Source organism: Oncorhynchus gorbuscha, linkage group LG08, assembly GCF_021184085.1.
Source record: "Oncorhynchus gorbuscha isolate QuinsamMale2020 ecotype Even-year linkage group LG08, OgorEven_v1.0, whole genome shotgun sequence".
NCBI classification, from domain to species: Eukaryota; Metazoa; Chordata; class Actinopteri; order Salmoniformes; family Salmonidae; genus Oncorhynchus; species Oncorhynchus gorbuscha.
Genome location: NC_060180.1, coordinates 9,390,694 through 9,415,053, shown reverse-complemented (window position 1 = coordinate 9,415,053; position 24,360 = coordinate 9,390,694). Strand labels below are relative to the sequence as shown.

At 43.5% G+C, this 24,360-nt stretch overlaps 2 protein-coding genes across 12 annotated transcripts in view; one reads left to right on the top strand and one right to left on the bottom strand.

The window, feature by feature from the left end:
• LOC124041171 (reticulon-1-A-like) overlaps nucleotides 1-22,079 on the top strand; it is a 27,212-nt gene extending 5,133 nt beyond the window's left edge. For 2 of the 7 annotated variants that reach the window (XM_046358427.1, XM_046358426.1), the window contains 8 exons: nucleotides 2,478-2,531; nucleotides 3,024-4,829; nucleotides 14,199-14,406; nucleotides 15,484-15,622; nucleotides 16,680-16,749; nucleotides 17,111-17,157; nucleotides 18,952-19,010; nucleotides 21,121-22,079. In XM_046358427.1, coding sequence (XP_046214383.1) covers nucleotides 2,478-2,531; nucleotides 3,024-4,829; nucleotides 14,199-14,406; nucleotides 15,484-15,622; nucleotides 16,680-16,749; nucleotides 17,111-17,157; nucleotides 18,952-19,010; nucleotides 21,121-21,166 — 2,429 coding nt within the window. In that variant the 3' untranslated portion in view covers nucleotides 21,167-22,079. Of the gene's footprint in view, nucleotides 1-2,477; nucleotides 2,532-3,023; nucleotides 4,830-9,634; nucleotides 9,934-14,198; nucleotides 14,407-15,483; nucleotides 15,623-16,679; nucleotides 16,750-17,110; nucleotides 17,158-18,951; nucleotides 19,011-21,120 lie in introns of those variants that run through there. The other 5 variants (XM_046358429.1, XM_046358428.1, XM_046358430.1 and 2 more) reach the window with 3 other exon arrangements.
• Nucleotides 22,071-24,360, bottom strand: part of LOC124041170 (echinoderm microtubule-associated protein-like 6) — a 112,550-nt gene continuing 110,260 nt past the window's right edge. For all 5 annotated transcript variants that reach the window (XM_046358422.1, XM_046358421.1, XM_046358423.1 and 2 more), the window contains one exon: nucleotides 22,071-24,360. In XM_046358422.1, coding sequence (XP_046214378.1) covers nucleotides 24,336-24,360 — 25 coding nt within the window. In that variant the 3' untranslated portion in view covers nucleotides 22,071-24,335.

Genomic DNA, 24,360 nt, shown 5'->3' with positions numbered 1-24,360 from the left:
TAATCTTTCACTTGTTCCTTTTAAGGCAAATCTTCGTTCTGCTACAGAATAATTTCCCTTCATGTATTTCTGGCAAAAATATGACCGTCTTCCCTGGCTTTGTTGCATGCCTGACATCTATTCCTGTCTTGTATGCTCTAAGCTGCCTGTACAGAGAGGGTGTCTGCAATAGAGGTCGACCGATTAATTAGCGCCGATTTCAAGGTTTGATAACAATAGGAAATCTGTCACATTTTTTAGATTTAGCAGATTTGATTTATTTTAATAAAGAATAATAAAAAAGTGTATATCTTTAGTTATCTAGGAAGGTCAGCTAAGAAAACGTTCTTAGATTCAATGACGGCCTAGGAACTAGAGGTCGACCGATTATAGTTTTTCGACGCATATACCGATTATTGGAGGACCAAAAACCCGATGCCGATTAATCGGCCATTTAAAAAAAATGTAGTAATGATAATTACAACAATACTGAATGAACACTTATTTTAAGTTAATATAAAACATCAATAAAATCAATTTCGCCTCAAGTAAATAATGAAACCTGTTCAATTTGGTTTAAATAATGCAAAAACAGTGTTGGAGAAGACAGTAAAAGTGCACTATGTAAGAAAGCAAGTTTTAGGTTGTAGTTATTATAGGAATTATAGGACTATTTCCCTCTACCATTTGTATTTCATTAACCTTTGACTATTGGATGATCTTATTAGAGGTCGACCGATTAATTGGAATGGACAATTAATTAGGGCCGATTTCAAGTTTTCATAACAATCAGAAAGAAATCTGTATTTTTTTTGGCGCCTATTTGCCGATATTTTAAATGTATTTATTTAATCTTTATTTAACTAGACAAGTCAGTTAAGAACACATTCAGATTTCAGATTTTCACCTTGTCAGCTCGGGGGATACAATCTTGCAACCTTAACTAGTCCAACTCAATAACAACCTGCCTCTCTCTCGTTGCACTCCACAAGGAGTTACGCGAATGCAGTAAACCAAGGTAAGTTGCTAGTCAGATTATATGCAACGCAGGACACGCTAGGTAATATCTAGTAATATCATCAATAGTGTGTAGTTAACTAGTGATTATGATTGATTATTTTTTATAAGTTTAATGCTACCTAGCAACTTACCTTGGCTTACTGCATTCGCGTAACAGGCAGTCTCCTTGTGGAGTGCAACGAGAGAGAGGCAGGTCGTTATTGCGTTTGACTCGTTAACTGTAAGGTTGCCAGATTGGAACCCCGAGCTGACAAGGTAAAAATCTGTCGTTCTGCCCCTGAACAAGGCAGTTAACCCACCATTCCTAGCCCGTCATTGAAAATAAGAATTTGTTCTTAACTGACTTGCCTAGTTAAATAAAGGTATTAAAAATATTTAAAAAATCGGCGCACAAAAATACAGATTTCCGATCATTATGAAAACTCGTTGGGCGACTGTACCCAACCATAAACACCAATGCCTTTCTTAAAATCAATACACTGAAGTATATATTTTTAAACCTGCATATTTATCCAAAAGATCCAGATTAGCAGGCAATATTAACCAGGTGAAATTGTCACTTTTCTTGCGTTCATTGCACGCAGAGTCAGGGTATATGCAACAGTTTGGGCAGCCTGGCTCTTTGCGAACTAATTTGCCAGAATTTTACGTAATTATGACATAACTTTGAAGGTTGTGCAATGTAACAAGAATATTTAGACTTAGGGATGCCACCCATTAGATAAAATACCGAACGGTTCCGTATTTCACTGAAAGAATAAACATCTTGTTTTCGAAATGATAGTTTCCGGATTCGACCATATTAATGACCAAAGGGGTGCGCGCTAATAGCGTTTCAAACGTCACTCGCTCTGAGACTTGGAGTAGTTATTCCCCCTTGCTCTGCAAGGGGGAATATTATTATTATTATTATTAAATGGTATAGAGAGAAATAGACCCAAAAAATACTATATTAACTACAACCTAAAAACCTCTTACCTTGGAATATTAAAGTATCATGTTAAAAGGAACCACCAACTTTCATATGTTCTCATGTTCTGAGCAAGGAACTCAAATGTTAGCTTTTTACATGGCACATATTGCACTTTTACTTCTCCAACACTTTGTTTTTGCACTATTTAACCAAATTGAACATGTTTCATTATTTGAGGCTAAATGGATTTTTATTGATGTATTATATTAAGTTAAAATATAAGTGTTCATTCAGTATTACTGTAATTGTCATTATTACAAATAACATTCAAAAATCGTCAGATTAATCGGTATCGGCTTTTTTTTGGGGTCCTCCTATAATCGGTATCGGTGTTGAAAAATCACAATAGGTAGACCTCTAGTCTACAATGTTTCCCACTGTTAGGGTCTGGTTCACATTATTGTAGTCTTGCTTGAATAACTTTCTACTCCAGTGTAGAACTTATATTATCCTCCTCTCAACTACTGGTATTGTCCATTTCACACTGCTACTGTCTCTCTTTCAGATGAACATTTTCTTCCTTCTACTCCGCTTCAACCTCTGATGCAATTCCCAAAAGGCAAGTTCTCTTTGCTGGCTGTCTTTGCCCTCCTGCATCTTCTTTTTCAGTTCATTCCTTTATACCGGAATTAAATTTTGACTGTCTGAAATGCATGCCAAGTATAAGGAATAGTTTTTCATAGGATTTGCATTTAGGGGAAAAAAGTGTATTTTGAATCCCTGTGACCAAAGTCCACTTACTGTAGATATGACAGAAGAAACTCACTTTATAGTTACAAATTCATGAGGTTTATAAGTGATGATTCCCCTCATTGATTCCGCCCATGTTAAGTGACTAAATTGACACATTACACAGGGTTGTCTTAGAAAATAATATGTTCATAACTGGTTTTGCGTCTTTTAGCATGCCAGACATAACCTCTGAGATTTATCTGATGGGAATCACCACCTTACCTCTGCAGAATGCTGGCAGGGCTTGCCCAGCATGGCTTGCTAGCACTGAAGGAATGGAGTGTGTCTTGATGTATTGCATTTTCCCTCTCTACTCAAGAACTTGGGCAGAAGGGTGATTCCCCTGCTCCCATCTCCCCCCTCTCTCCTCTTCACTCTCCTGACTCTCTGGAGGACCTCTCTTTGTCAGAGAGTCCAAATCCAACGTCTGCTCCATTAGGCTTCTCTTCTTGGCCTTCTACTGAGCCTCCCAAAATACATACCAAGGATATGCCTTGTGATGAAGAGGGTAACACCAGATTAGGTTTTATTAAGAACGATGAGGATATCGTGAAAGGGTTAGAAGCTGGTTCCTACACTCAAAGTAAACATGATCAAAACATTTGCTTGGAGAGAGATGGAAGGCCCAAGTCTCTGTGTGAAGACAGTGGGGTTGTCTCACCTGAAGAGCAGATTTGTAGCTCAGTCAGGTCTGCTACACCTTCCCGGTCCCCCCAAAATCCCCCGATGACCCCTGAATCTTACATTGCACCTGCCTCCTCTACCCCAATAGAGCACTGGGATTCTCCATCCCAAGTTTCTCAAGACAACACCAGGGCCTCCATGGATATGTTCTCCAAGGACTCAGCCTCCAGAGGCTCCTCTGGGTATGTGCCAGATATGCTTGGCCAACCAGATGATGACTTAATGTTTGAGGTGAAGAAGAATCAATTCCAAGGCTTCTCCCCTGTAGCAGATGCTGGGTTCTCCCATTTTGGGGATACCACTTCTGACAGCATGGCAGCTAAATTATCTGAGAGTCCCACCCCAGACCTGGTCCAATATGGCCAGGCTGAAGACTCCCAAGATGGCAGCCCACCATCATATTATGATGAGACAAAAACGTACGTGTCTGTCAAGATGGCTGCGGACTCTCTCATGGAGCCACTCAATCAGTTCTCAACCACCCCAAAAGAGAGTGAAGACTCTGCACCTCAATCTCTCCCAGATATCTTAAAGCCCTTCCCTCTGAACCCTGACAAAGTGGACTCTGGCTCTTCTGAAGGAAGCACTGAGCCGAGCCCTGCTCCTGTCCGGAAGATAGCTGAGTCACCCACTGTCCCTGTCATTCTGTCAGCCACAAATCCCTTTGCTTTCGATTCCAAAGCTTTACTGCTAAAGGAGCTGACTGAGGAGACTGAAGCAAGATTAGCAGTGAAGACTGAAGATAAAAGCTTTAGTGCCTTTGACCTTGTAAAGGAGGCAGGGACCACACCCCAGAGCAAAGAACCTGTCCAGATAGAACAAAAAGATTGGATGTTTTCCAGTCAAGATTCACCCAAGATAGTGAATAAATTAGAGCCTCTTAATATCCAGACTAGAAAGACCCCTGACGATTCTGATTCCGAGAGTCCGTCCGCAGACTCTCTGTCCCCTGTTCTGGAGGCAATGGCCAAGAATCCTGCAAGTTTCCAGGTGGAGACTGAGAAGGATGACATGAAAGTGGAAGAGCCAGAGGCAGTAGAGGAGAACTCTGAGCCTGAAGTCTCCTCGGAAGAGTTCGAGTTCATCGAAAGGCCCACCAGGTGTGTGATGGATGAGTTTCTAGAAGCATTTGATGGTGCCAAGTTTGCCAAGGCACCAGAGCTAAGTATGGATGACGATGATGATGATGACGACATGAGCTTTGTGCTGAAGGATGTGACGTCTGCAAATGTAGCGCCAGAAGTTCAGGAAGAAGTTCCCAGTCAGAGCTCTTACCCCCTACTTACCCAGGAGGGTAAGGCCTACCTGGAGAAGGATGATATCAACGAGCCTGCGTCTCAGGCCCCTCTCATCCACTCACCAGTTCGCAAACCAGAGATGGTCGCTAAGGATACAGAGGGCCCCAAAACTGCTCAGATGCCCAAACTGAGCACAGAAGCAGGTAATTTCCGCATGGAAGTTCGTCACCATTGCATTGATGCGTCATCATTTCACTCTCCTTGGTCGTTATTTAGCCCCGCCCATAACTCATTTTTCTCCCATGCACAGTTTTCACTTCTTTTACATCACCCTTCTCCGCCTCGTCCCTTTTTACATCTTTTTATTAACCATTACAATTGTGTTTGAGCATGCGTTGGCATGAGATTGGTTTCTTGATCTTGGTTTTCATATGCAGTAGTTAATTCCCCCCCCCCCCCCCCCCCCCCCCCCCCCCCCCATTAGTAAATGTCAGTGTCTTAAATCTTCTCATTGTATTTTGCAATCTATCCTCTTCATGTGGTAAGTACAGAATTCATTTCCCATGACTTCACTGTTCATAAATGGAATATAAATGTGCAATTGGGGGGGGGTTTTGTTACAAAGCGATTAAGTTGAAAGGACATTGACATGACACAGAATATATTTAAAGGAAGTGACCTGGCAGTGCATAATCCCATATCTCATTAAGGTATATCATACATTTCAGCCATCTAGTAATATTTGAATGCTTGTTATGTTTTTCCTAATACGCCTGCTCAGAAAATGAACTGATCTATAAGGATTAATCTACATTCTGACCAATGGGGCCTGGTAAGAACTGCCTCTCACATGGGTAATCACTAGTTAACACAGCCACAAAGTTATAATTATGGCTAAACACCCATTTTTACAATTGATCTACTTAAAATTTTATTTTTTAACTTAATCTTATACCTAACCTTAAATGAAGACCAAAAGGTACATTTTTTTGTAGCCAATTTTGACTTTGTGGCTGTGTTATCTAGTGGAAACCTCACATGGAACAGGGCGTGGCAGTTTGCAAGCCTGCCTTTGTCTTGCTCACCCCCCAGTGGTTTTAGTTTGCCCAGAGCTTTTTGCTCTGTGGAATTAGATTACCTCTGTCTGCAGTCTGGTTTTAGCCCTGCTGAAAATAACCAGAGATATGAAGCTGAAACTGTAGACCTCCTTATAGGCCTCATAGCCTTTGAGCCCCCATGTCCAGATGGAAAAAACAGCTCAGTGAAAAGGGCAGTGGTAAAGCAAAACAATTCTAGATGTTTTAGTACGGTTTACCTCACTGGGCAGTGCCCTTCAGATATAGTATTTTAGTACGTATTTTTGTTGCATGATTGCTTGAAATAACATTAATATAATAAAATAAATGAATATAAAAGCAATAGCCTTTAGCCTTTACAAAATGAATGGCTCAGTTGTATCTAGCTGGTTATTTACCCAGTGATGCACACGAGGCACCGATATCACATACATATACAGAGATTTGATTGTGACATTGCACTGAGCTAGGCTGGCAGGCCCCAAGACAGTGTGCAAGGAATCTCCCTCCCTGCATTGCGACACCAGCCGACGAAGAATAGAGCTGGTCAGCAAGTGTTCTCTTCCTTGTTCGACCGGATATGCTATACCATCTGAAACATCACCACCCCTGCCATCTCATTCGCAATACCCCGTTAGTGAGATTCGAATCCACATAGATCTATCTGTAGTGACCGACCACACTGTATGATTAATCATTCACCCATCTTCTTTCTTCAGTACGACCACTCTTATTCGAGAAAAATGTACCTTGTACTGTACCTGCTATTGACTCCAGCTCAAGTGCTGAGCGTGAATATACATTGGGGAGCTGTGATCGTTTGTCAACTCTCTGAAAGACTAAATAAATACAACGCATTATGAATAATTTTAAATGATAATTAAGTGTAACCCTAGGCAGACATTTAAATTAAATGAGCAGTGCCCTCTAGTGGACTAATACAACAATCATATTTTTCTTATGTGAATTTTTGACTTCTGATGAGGTTGATTGAGATGACCAGATGTGTTAATTGTTTGGCTGATTGATGATATGATGCCGTTTATGAGTATGTGACTGTACGCACTCTGTAGTCTAGGGATTGCCTATCTAATCTATGCGTTTGTAGTAACTACATAGAACTTTGGGTGGTGTACGCCGTATACCATTTAAAAAAAAAGTTTTTAGTGTGTATATGCCATATCCGTTATGTATAACAGAGACATCATGCACAAAGTAGCCTACACAATCGCTAAGCATGTGAAATACACTATGTATACAAACGTATGTGGACACCCCTTCAAATTAGTGGATTTGTCTATTTCAGCCACACCCGTTGCTGACAGGTGTATAAAATCAAGCACACAGCCATGCAAACTCCACAGACAAACATTGGCAGTAGAATGTCCTTACTGAAGAGCTCAGTGGCTTTCAACGTGGCACGGTCATAGGATGCCACCCAACAAGTCTGTGTCAAATTTCTGCCCTGGTCAACTGTAAGTGCTGTTATTGTGAAGTGAAAATGTCTAGGAGCAACAACTGCTCAGCCACGAAGTGGTAGGCCACACAAGTTCACACAACGGGGCCGCCGAGGCCTGAAGTGCGTTAAAATAGTCTGTCCTCTGTTGCAACACCCACTACCAAGTTCCAAACTGCCTCTGGAAGCAACATCAGCACAATAACTGTTCGTCAGGAGCTTCATGAAGTGGGTTTCCATGGCCGAGCAGCCTCACCCAAGCCTAAGATCACCTGAGCTGACAAGGTAAACATCTGTTCTGCCTCAGCAAGGCAGTTAGCCCACTGTTCCAAGGCACCTCCCTGATTCAGAGGGGGGTTGGGTTACATATGGAAGACACATTTCAGTTGAAGGCATTCAGTTGGACAACTGACTAGGTATCCCCCTTTCACCATGTGCAATGTTAAGCGGCGGCTGGAGTTGTGTAAAGCTTGCTGCCATTGGACTCTGGAGCAGTGGAAACGCAGTCCGACGGACAAATCTGTTTGGTGGATACCAGGAGAACGGTACCCCCTCGAATGCATAGTGCCAAGTGTAAAGTTTGGTGGAGGAGTAATGGTCAGGGCTGGTTTTCATGGTTCGGGCTAGGCCCCTTAATTCCAGTGAAGGGAAATTTTAACGCTACAGCATACAATGACATTATAGACAATTCTTCCAACTTTGTGGCAACAGTTTGATGAAGGCCCTTTCCTTTTTCTGCAAGACAATTCATAAATTAGAACGCAGACTGTGACCCAGGCATAATCGCCCAACATCAGTGCCCCATCAGTGCCCGACTTCACTAATGCTTGTGTGGCTGAATAGAAGCAAGTGCTCGCAGAAATGTTCCAACATATAGGGGATAACAATCGAAAAAGAGTGGCTGCTGTTACAGCAGGAAAGGAGGGGGGGGGTGATTTTGGAATGAGATGTTCAAAGAGCAGGTGTCCACATACATTTGGTCATGTAATGTGTGTTAATGCGAGCCACTCACAGCAGAATATCATCTGTCAGGCAGCAAGAGTGCGCAGCTGTCAACTGGTTGTCGCATGAAGTGGCTCACAGAAGAATGACATCGGTAGCTGGTAGGGTAGATAATAAAGATGTTTCAACTTATCAGTATCTATTGAAAAGGTTTAGTCAGTGGTTTTGGTTGAATCTATTCTATCAATCGGGAGTGCATTTGTTTTGCTAACTGCCATCACATGTACACTGTAGGCCTACATTGTTGTACAGAAACACTTCTAGCCAAACGGTCTCTTGCTAGGTGTGCAACTGAATTAAAGGGAAACTTCACCCTCCCAAAAAAAGGATTTACATTTTTTTCAGACCTACAAAATGGTCTATATTAGAGCTTGACCGATTAATCGGAATGGCCGATTAATTGGGGCCGATTTGAACTTTTCATAACAATCGGAAGTCTGTATTTTTGGGCGCCGATTTGCCTTTTTTATTTAACTAGGCAGGTCAGTTAAGAAAACATTCTTATTTTCAATGACTGCCTAGGAATGGTGGGTTAACTGCCTTGTTCAGGGGCAGAAGGACAGATTTTCACCTTGTCAGCTCGGGGGACCCAATCTTGCAACCTTACAGTTAACGAGTCCAACGCAATAACGACCTGCCCCTCTCTTGTTGCACTCCACAAGGAGTTAAGCGAATGCAGTAAGCCAAGGTAAGTTGCTAGCTAGCATTACATTTATCTTATATTATCTAGCGTGTCCTGCGTTGCATATAATCTGACTGAGCATACAAATATCTAAGTATCTGACTGAGCGGTGGTAGGCAGAAGCAGGCGTGTAAACATTCATTCAAACAGCACTTTTGTGCGATTTGACAGCAGCTCTTCGTTGTGCGTCAATCATTGTGCGTCAATCATTGCCCTGTTTATGACTTCAAGCTTATCAACTCCCGAGATGAGGCTCGTGTAACCGAAGTGAAATGGCTAGCTAGTTAGCGCAAGCTAATTGTCGTTGTCTTGCTGGTTCGAGCCCAGGGAGGAGAGGGACGGAAGCTATACTGTTACACTGGCAATACTAAAGTGCCTATAAGAACATCCAATAGTCAAAGGCTAATGAAATACAAATGGTATCCTCCAATAATCGGTATCGGCGTTAAAAAATCATAATCGGTCGACCTCTAGTCGAGTGTTATGGATTTAGAACATCCAATTTGTCGTTCTTGTCTATGAAGTGTGATTTGAGAGTGAACCTGAAAAAAAGAAAGGGAAATACACAGGGCACCTTTGCTGGGCCGTTTGGGGAATTATTATGCTCAATTTGAGCATACCTACTTCTCCAGGCACCACTATACCACTGGGTGGAGTCATCTACTCACTGATTTGTCATATGTGTTGGGTAGGGAAAAACACGTGAACATTTGCACAAGGGGAGGGAGAGTATCTCTCTGGGAGGGAGGCGGGGGAAGTTTATAGCTGCTGCGTCAGAGCATTAGATGTGTTCTGTGCTAGCAGACAGTCCGCTGACCTCAGTCGTACACCCTGAGAGAAGGGGCGAGAGGGAGGGGAAGAGACAGGCAGAGAAAGGGAGAGTGAGACAAGGAACACTGCAGTCTCACAGGAGGAAGGTTTGGTTGTCCCCCCCATCTTCCACCTCGGTCCCCGCACCCCACCCGACTGCAGGCCAACACACCGCATGCTGTCTGGAATGCCCTGCTGATACCTACATAGCGCCTCTATCATGGAAAACGGAAAAACGGAAAACGGAGACTCCCAGCCTCCACCACAGTGGAAAGACAAGGGTATCCCTCTTCCTTATTTTACTGTTGCGGCAACCTTTTCAAGTTATTTATTTAGCCATGATGGCAGGGTTCTATAGACAGATTTCATTTGTAAAATGGAAAGTAGTCTGTTTTTAGGTGGTAGTTATTAAACAATGAGCAGGTATTGTGGACATTAGGATGTTACTGGTAATGACTTTGGTAGTTTTGAGTGGGTTGTTGGTTGCTTGTCCTATCCAATCATGCAAATAATTTACTCTATGAATGAGTAGCCGTCCGTAGATAACTGATTGTTGGTAAGAGGCACTCTTAATACTTCCCCCCCATGATTGCTGGCAGATGACCTTTGGTCAGAGTTTTGCTGACTGGAGGAAGTCTGTCCAAAGGTGCATAGTGGGAGGAGGGGCGTTAAGCAAAAGTGAGAACATTGTCTAATGATTTCCATGCAGCCTGTAGGTGACTCACCAGTGCACCAGGAGTCTCTTCCCCAGGGGTCTCTCTAACCTCTCTGACAAAAGTGCATGCTGAATGCAGGGCCAGCCTTCAGCTCTACAGTTTGCTGATGAGGCGTTAGAAAGGTGTATAGAAGTCAATTGTTCAGCATGTGCGAAACAGTGGTCAGTAGCCTCAATTTTTAAATGGATTCACATTTGCCCTATATGGCAAGCACCAGGTGATCCATGTGGCTTATGGCAGAAGAGATCTTCTAGTGTTTTCCAGGCCCAGCTGTAGCCATCTGCTTTCAGATCAGACTGGGACATGGGTTGCCTAAGCATCACACTGGTGTTTTGGCTGTGCTCATATCAGCCGATGTCATGTGCTGCTGCCTTTGCATCATTCTGTGATGGAGAATGGCAATCGGCACCCATTGCAACAAAGGGCCTCTGTGTCAACTCTATTTGACTAAATGGTATGTCATCCATTCTCACAATTACTATCTGGCTGTGCACCATCAGTAAAGCATAAAAGAGGCACTTGGCCACTTTCGGATAAGGTAATGACAGTGTAGTAGCTTTATTAGGCAAGCATAGGTGGCCTGACAACTCACACAATTTTTATGTTGCTCTGTTGTTCGCTACATACTATAGTCTCCAACCATTCTGGGTATCAAACCCAATGGCTAATTTATGAACTGCCGCATTTCTCACGTGTGTTCTGGCTCTGGGCCGACCCATTGGTTTCTGGACCAATTAGACTCCCCAAAAGTTTTCGCATTCGGTGAAGGGTTGACAAGGTTCTTTGATCTAGACTCCAGTGGGTGTGGTGTAGCCAAAAACAGTACGGTATGAAGATGGGCAGAAACTGCATTTCCAATAGAAATCCTTGATCACACTTGTCGGCGATGTCATGGCGACATTAGCTAGCAAAGCTCATGTGTAGAAACACGACATTGGGTCTAACAGTCGTCTTGTGCCAAACTGCTCATGTGCAGTCTGTCAAACCAAAGACACTCCTTTGCGATTAAGTAGTTCTTTTTTTAAACCAAAATGAAAATGTGTCCATTTGTCACTTTCACAGGGTTGGAGTAATAACATGTTCAACTACTTAACTAAGGAATGATTTTTCACTTTCATCGACTTCTCAAACCCCGGCCTGGTCTGTTTAGTCACCGTTCCTGTAAGTCTTGTGATGTAGCACCCTAGGTTTAGAAACTCTGTAGTTTTTGGCCGTAGCTAGCCTACACTAACATCCGGTTTTCAGGGATAGTGTTTTCAACATGACTTCTGTTTCCCTTGTAAAACGGAAGTGGGAACTCCACTCTACTTCTTTCTACGCCTGCCATGTTAGGTTAGGCCAGAGCAAGGAGTCTGGGTAGCCAGGCAAAGCATAGGCTTGTCGTTTCTCTTTGAATATGATAAAGGGTGAATTGATTTCCAATGTGTATGTATTCTGAGTCTAGAGTTTGACTGGTTCCAACTGGGGCATTAGGGCTACAAAAATCTGTTCTTACTAACATGGAATCACTGTCAGGCACTTGTTGCTAAATATTGGTCCACAGCTTTAAATGGTTGTATGAAAGACTTTAAATAAATTGCAAACTGCCTCTGGTCTGTTTCTGCATTTTCTGGAATATGGCTTTGTTACTCCTAATTTTATATTTGATCTGGCTTTGTAGGTCTGCAAGATGCACTGTTGTTGTTGATTTGAACTGGTCAACATTTGCAGAGTTATGTAACATTTACCACACCACCTACTCCCCAATTTTCATTCCGTGTTGAAACCAAATGATTATTCATGCAAAGCTTTACCACACTTCACTTGAATTGTAGAAAAGCTCATTCACATATTTGCATTCGTCATGTATTGAAACGTATTATGGGTTAATTATTAAGGGCTGAGGCGCTGCAGAGCTGTGCATACAATTGTCTTTCTATCAAATCGACCTAGCAGGAGGTGAACTGCCTCGCACAGCTGAGCTGGTGCTGAATGTGAGGAGGCTCAAGATGGATGCCAAATGGGGTTAGTGCTGTCATGCTCTTGTTTACGATGCTGATTTTTTTTTTCATATCACATTTATATTCGATTGCATTGCCATTTTAATTAACCACTGCTTGACACATGCTTTGGTGGGAGGCAGATGTGAAGGAATTGAGCTGTGCGTGGCACGCTACTGACCTTTATCTTTATGGGGGCTACAATGGCCTGATAGAAAGACATGGTGTTATCGACGATTATTGGCATTTTCCCTGTATCTATATCCCCTATGGATATATTAAAGACATACATATACATATACACACACACACATACATACATACATACATACATACATACATACATACATACATACATACATACATACATGCATACATACATACATACATACATACATACATACATACATACATACATACATACATACATACATACATACATACATACATACATACATACATGCATACATGCATACATGCATACATGCATACATGCATACATGCATACATACATGCATACATGCATACATGCATACATACATGCATACATACATACATGCATACATACATACATACATACATACATACATGCATACATATACACACACACACACACACATACATACATACATACACACACACACGAATATGGAGATGTATACGGAAGGACTTGATTAAAACATGGTGTGTTTATAGGATCAGATCAGCGCCGTTGATGATGCGTGGGCTATTTTTAGGTCCTCATGCTAGTGCATGCTTACCATTTGTAGCTAAACAGACACGTTCGGACTGAAAGGCCCCCCCCCCTTCACGTTTTTATTGATTGCACGTCAGCTAATATTGCTAGCAACATTCTAGACATAGGGCCATGGTGATGCAAATTCAGGATCCGGCCGGCTAAGGCTAATATGCTAGCTAGCTATGTATGGAAATACATGTAGCCAAGCGTGCTAAGCTAGCTAGCAGCTAGTTTTTAAGTTCGGGTTTTGGGCAGATGAAAAGTTAACGGCACCTCACGACGTGGTCCATTTTTAAGCTAAGGGTACCGATTGTCTGACTTGTACCTCTGATTTGATGCCTCTCAAGAACCATTGTGACTTTTGACAGTCAAGTGTGTGTCCCTAGGCTGGATAAAACTGCCGATGCTGCTTATGATCTTGGTCCTGCAGTGTTTTTAGGCATTCAATGTTTTTAAATTGTCAGCTTTATGATCATATCATTTCAATCAAATTCATGCAACAAAAGTCGTTGCTTTGGTACTTGATATGATCATCTTTTTTGGCAGATACTTGTCAGATGTGATTTAGGTTTTCAACTATAAGCTCATTCATCACTTGTTAAGCCATTTGAAATCTGGCAGCTTGCTAAGTCATTTCACATTGCAGACTCAAACAATGTCAGCTTGCTGGCTAGCCTACGTTTTTGAAATTCGTCAGCCAGTAGGAAATCGTCTGTTTCACATCTACTATTGTACACTGACCTGCTAGGAATCCCTGGTGAAACACAATCATGGGTCTGTCCTGCCCCCAGCTCTGTAATTTTAGCCTTCACCCAATCTTCACACAGAAATGGGCGCTAGGCCAATAACATAACTCCTATGAATGGACAATTACCTGCAGTGCTATACTGGTACAGCAGTAAACTAAAACACCCAGGATTTCCTTTTATTGAAGTGCACGTATCCAGACATGTGGCTAGGAGCAAAGATTTTCATAGATTTCTCTCTGATTCATCCCGTCTCCACATCACCTCCATGATATAGCGTAGCATAATGTGTTGAAAGGAAGCCCACTGTTTTTTTTGTGTGCTCATGCACTGCAGCTATCTGACCCTTTCCCTTCTCTCCTGCAGTGGTAGAGCTCCTGTACTGGCGTGATGTCAAGACCTCGGGCGTGGTGTTTGGCGCTAGCCTCTCCCTGCTGCTCTCCCTGACACTGTGCAGCATCGTCAGTGTCTCCTCCTACATCGGTCTGGCTCTCCTCTCAGTCACCATCTGCTTCAGGATATACAAGGGGATCCTGCAGGCCATCCAGAAGTCCGACGAAGGGCACCCATTCAAGTGAATAACCAATAACCAACTCAATTTACACCATGACATATTGCAGACAACATCCATATATTCTATTACATTATACATGCCTTACTTCCAAGGGGCAGATTAAGATGCCAAGCAGCGTAACGTTGACGTCTCTCTTACATTTCTAATACCGCAGCCTTGTGGGCCTGTTAGAAGAATATGAAAGGGGGATACCTAGTCAGTTCTCCAACTGAAATGTGTCTTCTGCATTTAACCCAACCCCTCTGAATCAGAGCGGTGCAGCGGGCTGCATTAGTCGACATCCACATCTTTGGGGAACAGTGGGTTAACTGCCTTGCTCAGGGGCAGAACGACAGATTTTTACCTTGTCTGCTCGGGGATTCGATCTAGCAACCTTTCGGTTACTGGCCCAACTCTCTAACCACTAAGACCATGGAACGGTGATCGATATACCAAGGAAGTGTTTCCAAAGAGTATGCATCTATATAGGGTTTGAGGATAATTCCATTTAGTCAATTCAGGAATTGAATTTCATTTAATTGACTGAATTGAAACACCACATCAGTTTTAGGAATTTGCCATTTGAACATTAATCCAGCTACTTTGCTAATTGATAGAGATGGTTCTGTTGGAGTAAAACATTGACTTGAAAGCTGTTCAGGAGAAGAGAGCATCACTTCATTTGATGGGTTGCAGTTGTGGATATATTCTCAGCCATTAAGGGAGAAGGGATGTGGCTCCTATTTGAGAGTAAACATTGCCACTCAGTCGCACACAGAGCTGCAACTCAGTTTATCCCCGTTCCTGGCAGTGGCTCAAAGCCGCCTTATGAGTTCTCACTAACCACTTGTTAAGATTTGAATTAGCTGGGTTTAAGATTACAATCAAAATGACTGGTACTCAGAAAGTTATAACTAAGCTTGGTTCTTGGCTTTGCATTTAAGAAATCAAACAGAAAAAGGCTAACTATATTCTCCTTGGCAACCTGTGTGGGCTACAGAGGTTATTGTAGACCCTTCACCCATGTTTTGTGATTACGTTCTCCGTATTGCTATTAGTGTTAAGGCACCATATTTGGATTCATGGTTTGTCTTGCAGGCTGTACCTGGATCAAGATGTGGCTCTGTCAGAGGGAACTGTCCATAAGTACAGCGACTGCGTTCTGGCACGGTTCAACACAACAGTCACTGAGCTGCGTCGACTCTTCCTGGTTGAAGACCTGGTGGATTCCCTAAAGGTGAGTGTTTATGCAACTGAAGATTTTTACGGATGTAGGCCAACCTCCTGCATGAAAATAGCTACTGACATTTCAGCTGAAAACATTTGCCCTTAAATCTATGATTACGTTCACATGTAAAATGAGTGGCTTTGAGCTTTCCTTTCGTTTTGTCCATGTACAGTCAGGCTGAAGTAGGTGTCTTAAGGGGGAGACAGCAGCTGTTGAGAGCTATGAGGTTTCTACATGCTTGTCAACACCTTCCAGTTCAACTCTTGCCCTGTCCACTGCTAAGGCCACTCCAGCCCCCACCTCCCAACCTGTCTGGCCCCTCTCTGTGGGTGGGGGTGTCTTTGGTCTTAGCCCGACCTCTGTTAGAGCAGTGATTCCCAACTCCGGTCCTCAAGTACCCCCAACAGTACACATTTTTATTGTAACCCTGGACAAGAACACCTGATTCAACTAATCATCAAGCTCTCTGTGTTGAATTGGGTATGTTAGTCTGGGGCTTCAACAAAAATGTGCACTGTTGGAGGGTACAGTGAATTAGACCTCTGCCTATTCAACAGAGGCATTGGCTACATCAATTTAGGTTTAAGGTTCATGAAGTGTCATCTATTTATTCTGTAGTGTACCCTGTGAGCAGAGCGAAATAGTGACATAGTAAACCTTTGCCAAATGTCGTAAATAAACATTTGGCTACACCACTTTGGCTACACCACTATGACCTTATTTATACATTTGGGACAAGGTATAAATGCTTGTTGATGTTTTGATTCCAGGTCAGAGATTCTCAGACAGTTTCTTTAGTTGATCATTTTAAGAGCTCTGTCTACCATGTCCATTTTTAAAGTGGGGCTACCCACCTTGCATATTACCATATAAGGACGCATGTGATCCTGGATTACGTCTGCAAAGTACAGAGTGTCTGTAAATGCCGTAGGAAAGAATATGCTACATTACGGGAAATTGTTATAGATTATCTTCGCTAATCAATATATGGGAAATGGTCTCCTACATATTGGCCTAGTGTTTTAAACGCACTGAAATAAAACCTGTCATTCTTTCTCCCATTCAGTTTGCTGTGCTGATGTGGATTCTCACCTATGTTGGTGCCTTGTTCAACGGACTCACTCTCTTTATTCTGGGTAAGATGCTTTATAAATGGCAATTAATAACTTATAAAGGCATTGATGATGTTTTGTTGCTATGGTGCCTAGGGAAGCAGTATCATGTGATTAGCTCTGTAATACTCTCAAGAACAGGCCTAAGCTGGGTTTATTTCAGGATACCATGCGAGTCCGAATAGAGACAGTGGTTGACTGACAGGTTTCGGTCTGACACCCATTATAACCGCCAGCTTCCTTTTTAAATACTTTGACATGCATCTGATCCACCCTTCTGGGTATAAAGGGACATGCCATCAAGATACTGTTTAGAGATTGCAGCAGAGCCAAGTTGAATAATGCCACCTTGTTATAGAACATTATCTTATTTTTCTCCCTCCAGGTCTGGTTGGAATGTTTAGCTGCCCTATTGTCTATGAGAAGTACAAGGTATGAGCTGATAAATGTATGAAAAAAAACAAGTTAATGTGAAGGAATCATAGAACACCCACACCTCTCGACAGTAACCACGATCCCCCCCACACCTCTCGACAGTAACCACGATCCCCCCCACACCTCTCGACAGTAACCACGATCCCCCCACGCCTCTCGACAGTAACCACGATCCCCCCACGCCTCTCGACAGTAACCACGATCCCCCCACGCCTCTCGACAGTAACCACGACCCCCGCGCCTCTCGACAGTATCCACGACCCCCGCCCCACGCGCCTCTCAGTAACCACGACCCCCGCCCCACGCGCCTCGCGACAGTAACCACGACACCCCCCACGCGCCTCTCGACAGTAACCACGACACCCCCCCACGCGCCTCTCGACAGTAACCACGACACCCCCCCACGCGCCTCCCGACAGTAACCACGACACCCCACCCCCCACGCGCCTCTCGACAGGAACCGCGACCCCCCCCCACGCGCCTCTCGACAGGAACCCCGGCTCTCGACAGTAACCGCGACCCCCCACGCGCCTCTCGACAGTAACCGCGTCCCCCACGCGCCTCTCGACAGTAACCGCGTCCCCCCACGCGCCTCTCGACAGTAACCGCGTCCCCCCACGCGCCTCTCGACAGTAACCGCGTCCCCCCACGCGCCTCTCGACAGTAACCGCGTCCCCCCACGCGCCTCTCGACAGTAACCGCGACACCCCCCCACGCGCCTCTCGACAGTAACCGCGTCCCCCCACGCGCCTCTCGACAGTAACTGCGTCCCCCCACGCGCCTCTCGACAGTAACCGCGACACCCCCACGCGCCTCTCGACAGGAATCGCGACACCCCCCCACGCGCCTCTCGACAGGAACCGCGACCCCCCCACGCGCCTCTCGACAGGAACCGCGGCTCTCGACAGTAACCGCGACCCCCCCCCACGCGCCTCTCGACAGTAACCGCGTCCCCCCACGCGCCTCTCGACAGTAACCGCGTCCCCCCCACGCGCCTCTCGACAGTAACCGCGACACCCCCACGCGCCTCTCGACAGGAACCGCGACACCCCCCACGCGCCTCTCGACAGGAATCGCGACCCCCCACGCGCCTCTCGACAGGAATCGCGACCCCCCGCGCGCCTCTCGACAGGAACCACGACCCCCCACGCGCCTCTCGACAGGAACCACGACCCCCCACGCGCCTCTCGACAGTAACCGCGTCCCCCCACGCGCCTCTCGACAGTAACCGCGACACCCCCCCACGCGCCTCTCGACAGTAACCGCGTCCCCCCACGCGCCTCTCGATAGTAACTGCGTCCCCCCACGCGCCTCTCGACAGTAACCGCGACACCCCCACGCGCCTCTCGACAGGAATCGCGACACCCCCCACGCGCCTCTCGACAGGAATCGCGACCCCCCGCGCCTCTCGACAGGAATCACGACCCCCCGCGCGCCTCTCGACAGGAACCACGACCCCCCACGCGCCTCTCGACGGGAACCACGACCCCCCACGCGCCTCTCGACAGGAACCACGACCCCCCACGCGCCTCTCGACAGGAACCACGACCCCCCCACGCGCCTCTCGACAGGTACCACGACCCCCCCCCCGCGCCTCTCGACAGGAACCACGACCCCCCGCGCCTCTCGACAGTAACCACGACCCCCCCCCACGCGCCTCTCGACAGTAACCACGATCCCCCCACGCGCCTCTCGACAGTAACCACGATCAATTGACTTCATAGCCAATTGAGGCAGAAGTATTATACCTGAGCTTTTCACTGTAATTATTTTTATTTTGTTTTATTTTAGGTACAGATTGACCATTACGTGGGTATGGCCAGCAAGCAGGTTAAAGACATTATTGCAACGTAAGTAAATACCAGTAGACGAAATAAACATTTTGGCATTGTCTTAATGAAGAAAAGTAGGTATCCCAAAAAAAATCCTTTCTTTCAATAACCATGTCAATTGTTGAGGCCCAAACGTTGTTGTGAAGTAAGTTAATACTGGAGGACAAAATGTAAATAACTTGGCAGTGATGTAATCAGACAAATATGAACCTTTCAAGTATTGAAAGTGTGTATGGAAGAGGAATGTGATTGAAGCCCTTTAGCCTTTTCTATTAATGACAGTAATGGGACAGTGGAATGCACTTTGTTGCATTCCAATGTCTTTCTGTCAGGAAAATACAGAAATTAAAACACTTATTTTACATATCTGAATAATTTGATTTTATGAAATTCAGTGGCAATAAAACAAGGTCATTATTGAATACTTTGGAAAAGAGTAGAAATCTGTGACATGAAATGCCTCATGTTATACCACTTCAACATTTTGTGCACGTTTTTGTTCATGAGACATACACTGCTCAAAAAAATAAAGGGAACACTTAAACAACACAATGTAACTCCTTAGGAAGCAACACTGACTGACAATAAATTTCACATGCTGTTGTGCAAATAGAGAAGACAACAGGTGGAAATTATAGGCAATTTGTGCAAGGAGGAGCACTGCCAGAGCCCTGCAAAATGACCTCCAGCATGCCACAAATGTGCATGTGTCTGCTCAAACGGTCAGAAACAGACTCCATGAGGGTGGTGGTATGAGGGCCCGACGTCCACAGATGGGGGTTGTGCTTACAGCCCAACACCGTGCAGGACGTTTGGCATTTGCCAGAGAACACCAAGATTGGCAAATTCGCCACTGGCGCCCTGTGCTCTTCACAGACGAAAGCAGGTTCACACTGAGCACATGTGACAGTCTGGAGACGCCGTGGAGAACGTTCTGCTGCCTGCAACATCCTCCAGCATGACCGGTTTGGCGGTGGGTCAGTCATGGTGTGGGGTGGAATTTATTTGGGGGGCCGCACAACCCTCCATGTGCTCGCCAGAGGTAGCCTGACTGCCGTTAGGTACCGTGATGAGATCCTCAGACCCCTTGTGACACCATATGCTGGTGCGGTTGGCCCTGGGTTCCTCCTAATGCAAGACAATGCTAGACCTCATGTGGCTGGAGTGTGTCAGCAGTTCCTGCAAGAGGAAGGCATTGATGCTATGGACTGGCCCGCCCGTTCCCCAGACCTGTATCCAATTGAGCACATCTGGGACATCATGTCTCGCTCCATCCACCAACAGTTGCACCACAGACTGTCCAGGAGTTGGCATATGCTTTAGTCCAGGTCTGGGAGGAGATCCCTCAGGAGACCATCCGCCACCTCATCAGGAGCATGCCCAGGCGTTGTAGGGAGGTCATACAGGCACGTGGAGGCCACACATACACTACTGAGCCTCATATTGTAATGTTTTAAGGACATTACATCAAAGTTGGATCAGCCTGTAGTGTAGTTTTCCACTTTAATTTAGTGTTACTCCAAATCCATAAATTTGATTTCCATTGATAATTTTTGTGTGATTTTGTTGTCAGCACATTCAACTATGTAAAGAAAAACGTATTTAATAAGAATATTTCATTCATTCAGATGTAGGATGTGTTATTTTAGTGTTCCCTTTATTTTTTTGAGCAGTGTATATTGCATCATTTTACTGTTAATAGGTTCTGCAAGAATTCTATTGTAGACAAAAATGAAAGGTGTACAAGTGTTCCACCTGACCGAAGTTATCCAAACAGTGTTTACATGCACATTTTATCAAAAGGTATAACCCCACCCCTTATATTCAATTAATTCAAAACCAGAATATAATTACCTGAACACTTGAAATATCTTCTATGAACCTTTGGCTGGATGTTTTATAATTACTTTATTTATTTTTCTTCCCCACATTGGTATTGTGTATTTGTGACTGTCGTACCTTATTTGGTTTTTACGTAGCTGCACTCCTGCCTACATAATAAGTAGGCTATATTCAATTGAAGTGTTTTCTTAAGTTTTTACTCAGAAAGAGCTTTCTTTTTGGAGCTTTTTTTAAGCTGCATATTAACATCGTCTGTGACTAAAGCTGTGCTGCCTTTCACTTTCAGGGTGCAGTCCAAAGTCCCAGGACTGAAGCGTGTGAAGGCAGAGTAAAGTAAAGAGAATGAGCCAGTCCCTGAGACTCCCTATGAGAGGGTGGAGGGCACTCGGCGGGGGGGGGCATGCACCCCTGCATAACTGCTATTTTCAGTTCATAATTCCTTGTTCCCTGGGTTATGTTTTTTAAAATATATATTATTCACCAGCTCAAAAGTGTTCAACTTTTGATGAACTAAATTGAACATGCTGATCTATCTGGCTTAAAATGCTAGTTTGTGTGAAATATGAAGAAAGAAAAAAGGCTTATTATTTTAATCTTGCACTTGGACCTGACCAGTGATGCGTTTTGAGATAAAATTGTGTTCCATGAGCTGGTTCATTTGTTCTCTCCCTTGATGCAGTGTTCAGAAAATTGGAATTGCATTGTCTTTTTTGTAATGAGGGAGGGTTAATTGGTACCTTTGTGGAATCCTGAATACCTGTCGTTATTTGGTATGATTAAGTTAGTGGTGTTTGTGATTTGACTGTTTTATTGATAGACTGTAGTTTCAAAGCTTCTAGCTCTCTTCAGTGGCTATTGAGTGTACTTGACACAAGGTGTTGACGTGTCATTGTGCTTGACGATGGTCTTTAATGCCAGCAGGGCGATAATCCATAGCACTTCATGCTTCTGAGTATTTCTAGCTAGAAACATTTAGAACATTAATGATCATTTCACCTCATGCAGCTGCCTATTTAAACTCTGGAAGAACACGTTTACAAACAACTTAAGACAAAAAAAAATGGACATACTATCTGTGGACCCAATATCTAAAGCTGCAAAATTATGTAACATGGAAACTTCAAGCATTGTTTATGCAAGTAATTGTGAATGATACTTCATACAATTGTAATGAACTCATATGAGAACTGTTTGTGGAATGCATTGTGAAATAGAAACAATTACAATAAAGCTTAGATGAATTACTGTGGATGTCTTTTCTCTCAGGCAAAATGGAGGATTTAGAAAAGTAGCCACGGATATAGTTACAGAAACTACCTATAACCCCATGGTCCTATAGGAAAGGATGTTGCTAACATTTTCCATCCCATAAGAATGGACTGTATGCTGAGCTGTTCTAAATAGCATGTAGGAATGTAAATACTTCCAGTACATGATGTAGTACACATTTGGCACGTAATGTGTCAATTTCATAACTGCATTTAATTATTTGATTGCCAGTGAAATTACATTTAGCAGGCGCTCTAATCCAGTGAAAAGTGTAAGGAATGTTGGGAGACTGAAAAAAGCTCAATGCCTTGAGTCATACCCACGTGTTTGCGGACAAATGACAAATTCGGTATTCTCATTTAATTTTTCCATACACTTAATACTTGCACATGTACACTCACAATAAATTGGTATAAAACATTGTCATTCATACGATAAAATCACCACAGATGTTTGATTAAAAAATAAATTCATGCATTTGAGCATTTTTTAAAAAATTTACAATATGATACAAATACTTTTACGATATCTAGACAATCTGTCTTGTACAAAAATTAAATGAATAAAAATATGTAAACAGGAATCCATACTGCTTAAAGAATGCACATATAGTAACATTGCTGCCACACTGCTAGCTAAACATTAGTGAGACTGACAGGCTAAAGACAGCAAGGCTAAGAGCGCTATTCATTCTGTAAAGCTAAAGTGTTACACATTCCGCAAAATAAATGTAAAGGTCATTTCTGAGCTGACGTGCAGCGTTTACCGTGAATGCGGGAACATTGTCTTTACATTTCGATCACGCTGTAAAACTGAGTTTCCATGATGCGGATTAAACGAGACGACTAAAAGTTCAACAGACCAAGGCCTGGTTTCCAAAAAGCATTTTGGCCTTAAAATGCTTTTGGGAAACCAGGTTCAGGGCTTGAGTAAGACTGTATAGTCCGCTTTGGTGTGACAGGTCGCCGTCTCCTGGACTGTCTTTCACTTTAGCACTGACTTTGATAAATAATTTGAGGAGAAATGTACTCTATACGATTGTGACGTCTCACCTAACTATTTTAAAATGAATGTAAATCGCCCTGGATAAGAGCATCTGCTAAATGACAAATCTATATCTAAGCCACCCAGTTGATATCCCTTACTGGAAGTGAATGTTGAAACATACGGTAACGCTTCAGTACTAGTTCTATGAACATTAATTTTGTTGAATCTTTTCACAATGGTTATATGGAAGCATGTTTCACCAAGATATTTCACAAAATTTAAGTAACATTTTGACAATAGTTAAAAGCATTTTAAGAATGCTTCCTAATCTTTTTTGTAACAACCACAAGCTGAAAATTGATCGTCAGATCACAGTAACATTTAAATATTTTCAATAGAGCTATTATAACTTACTATGTCACATGTTACATCATCTCATCATACTTTGGATGTTGTATGCATAAACGGCAGCAAACCAATGCCCCTTTCTGCATATTGAATGAGAAACTTTACAATCGAATAGCACCAGAGGTGTACAAAATAATTTCAAACGTGAAACTGCAAAAAAATATAACAAGTAGAAATATTCATAAAGGCACTTAAGGATATTAATACTTTCAAATGAATTATGGGGGGGGGGACTTTTATCCTCTACACTGGCCAGGATTTAGGGCTATTTTCAATCTATTGCTGTAGCGATACAGATTGCGCAATAGAAATTAAGGTAATTTCAGATTGAGCCGACATAGGCAGCATTTACTGTGAATGCAAACGCGGGAACATTGCCTTTCAAATCTGCATTGTCAACCATGTGCGATTTGATTGAATCCCAGACATTATCAATGGTTTCATTATAAATCAATAGCTGGCATGGCAACCTGCTTTCATGTGACCTTCATTGAAACAGATGTGAATGTAAACACTGCCGTTTCTTGTTAGGCCAGAAAGTCAAACATTTTCTAGTGGCAAAAAAATCTACTTCAAAGTGGTTTCCTGTTAGAAAAGGAGCTACCTGCTCTGCCTAATGCTTAGACTTGAATTAATAGTACAGTGATTAGCATATTGCCCATCCCCAGGTGTTGTTCTAAGGATGGGGAGACAGTTGCAGGCAAAAAGGTAGACCGCAGCCAGACACTTGAGGCTTTGGGATCCTGGCTGCATTCCTGTCGGAATCCAAGACTTACTGCGGTGGGCTAAGGAGTCTGGGTGCATGTTAGTGGATGGTTGTGGAGAAAAGGCTCCGGTTTACAGGCATTTCCACACAAAGACA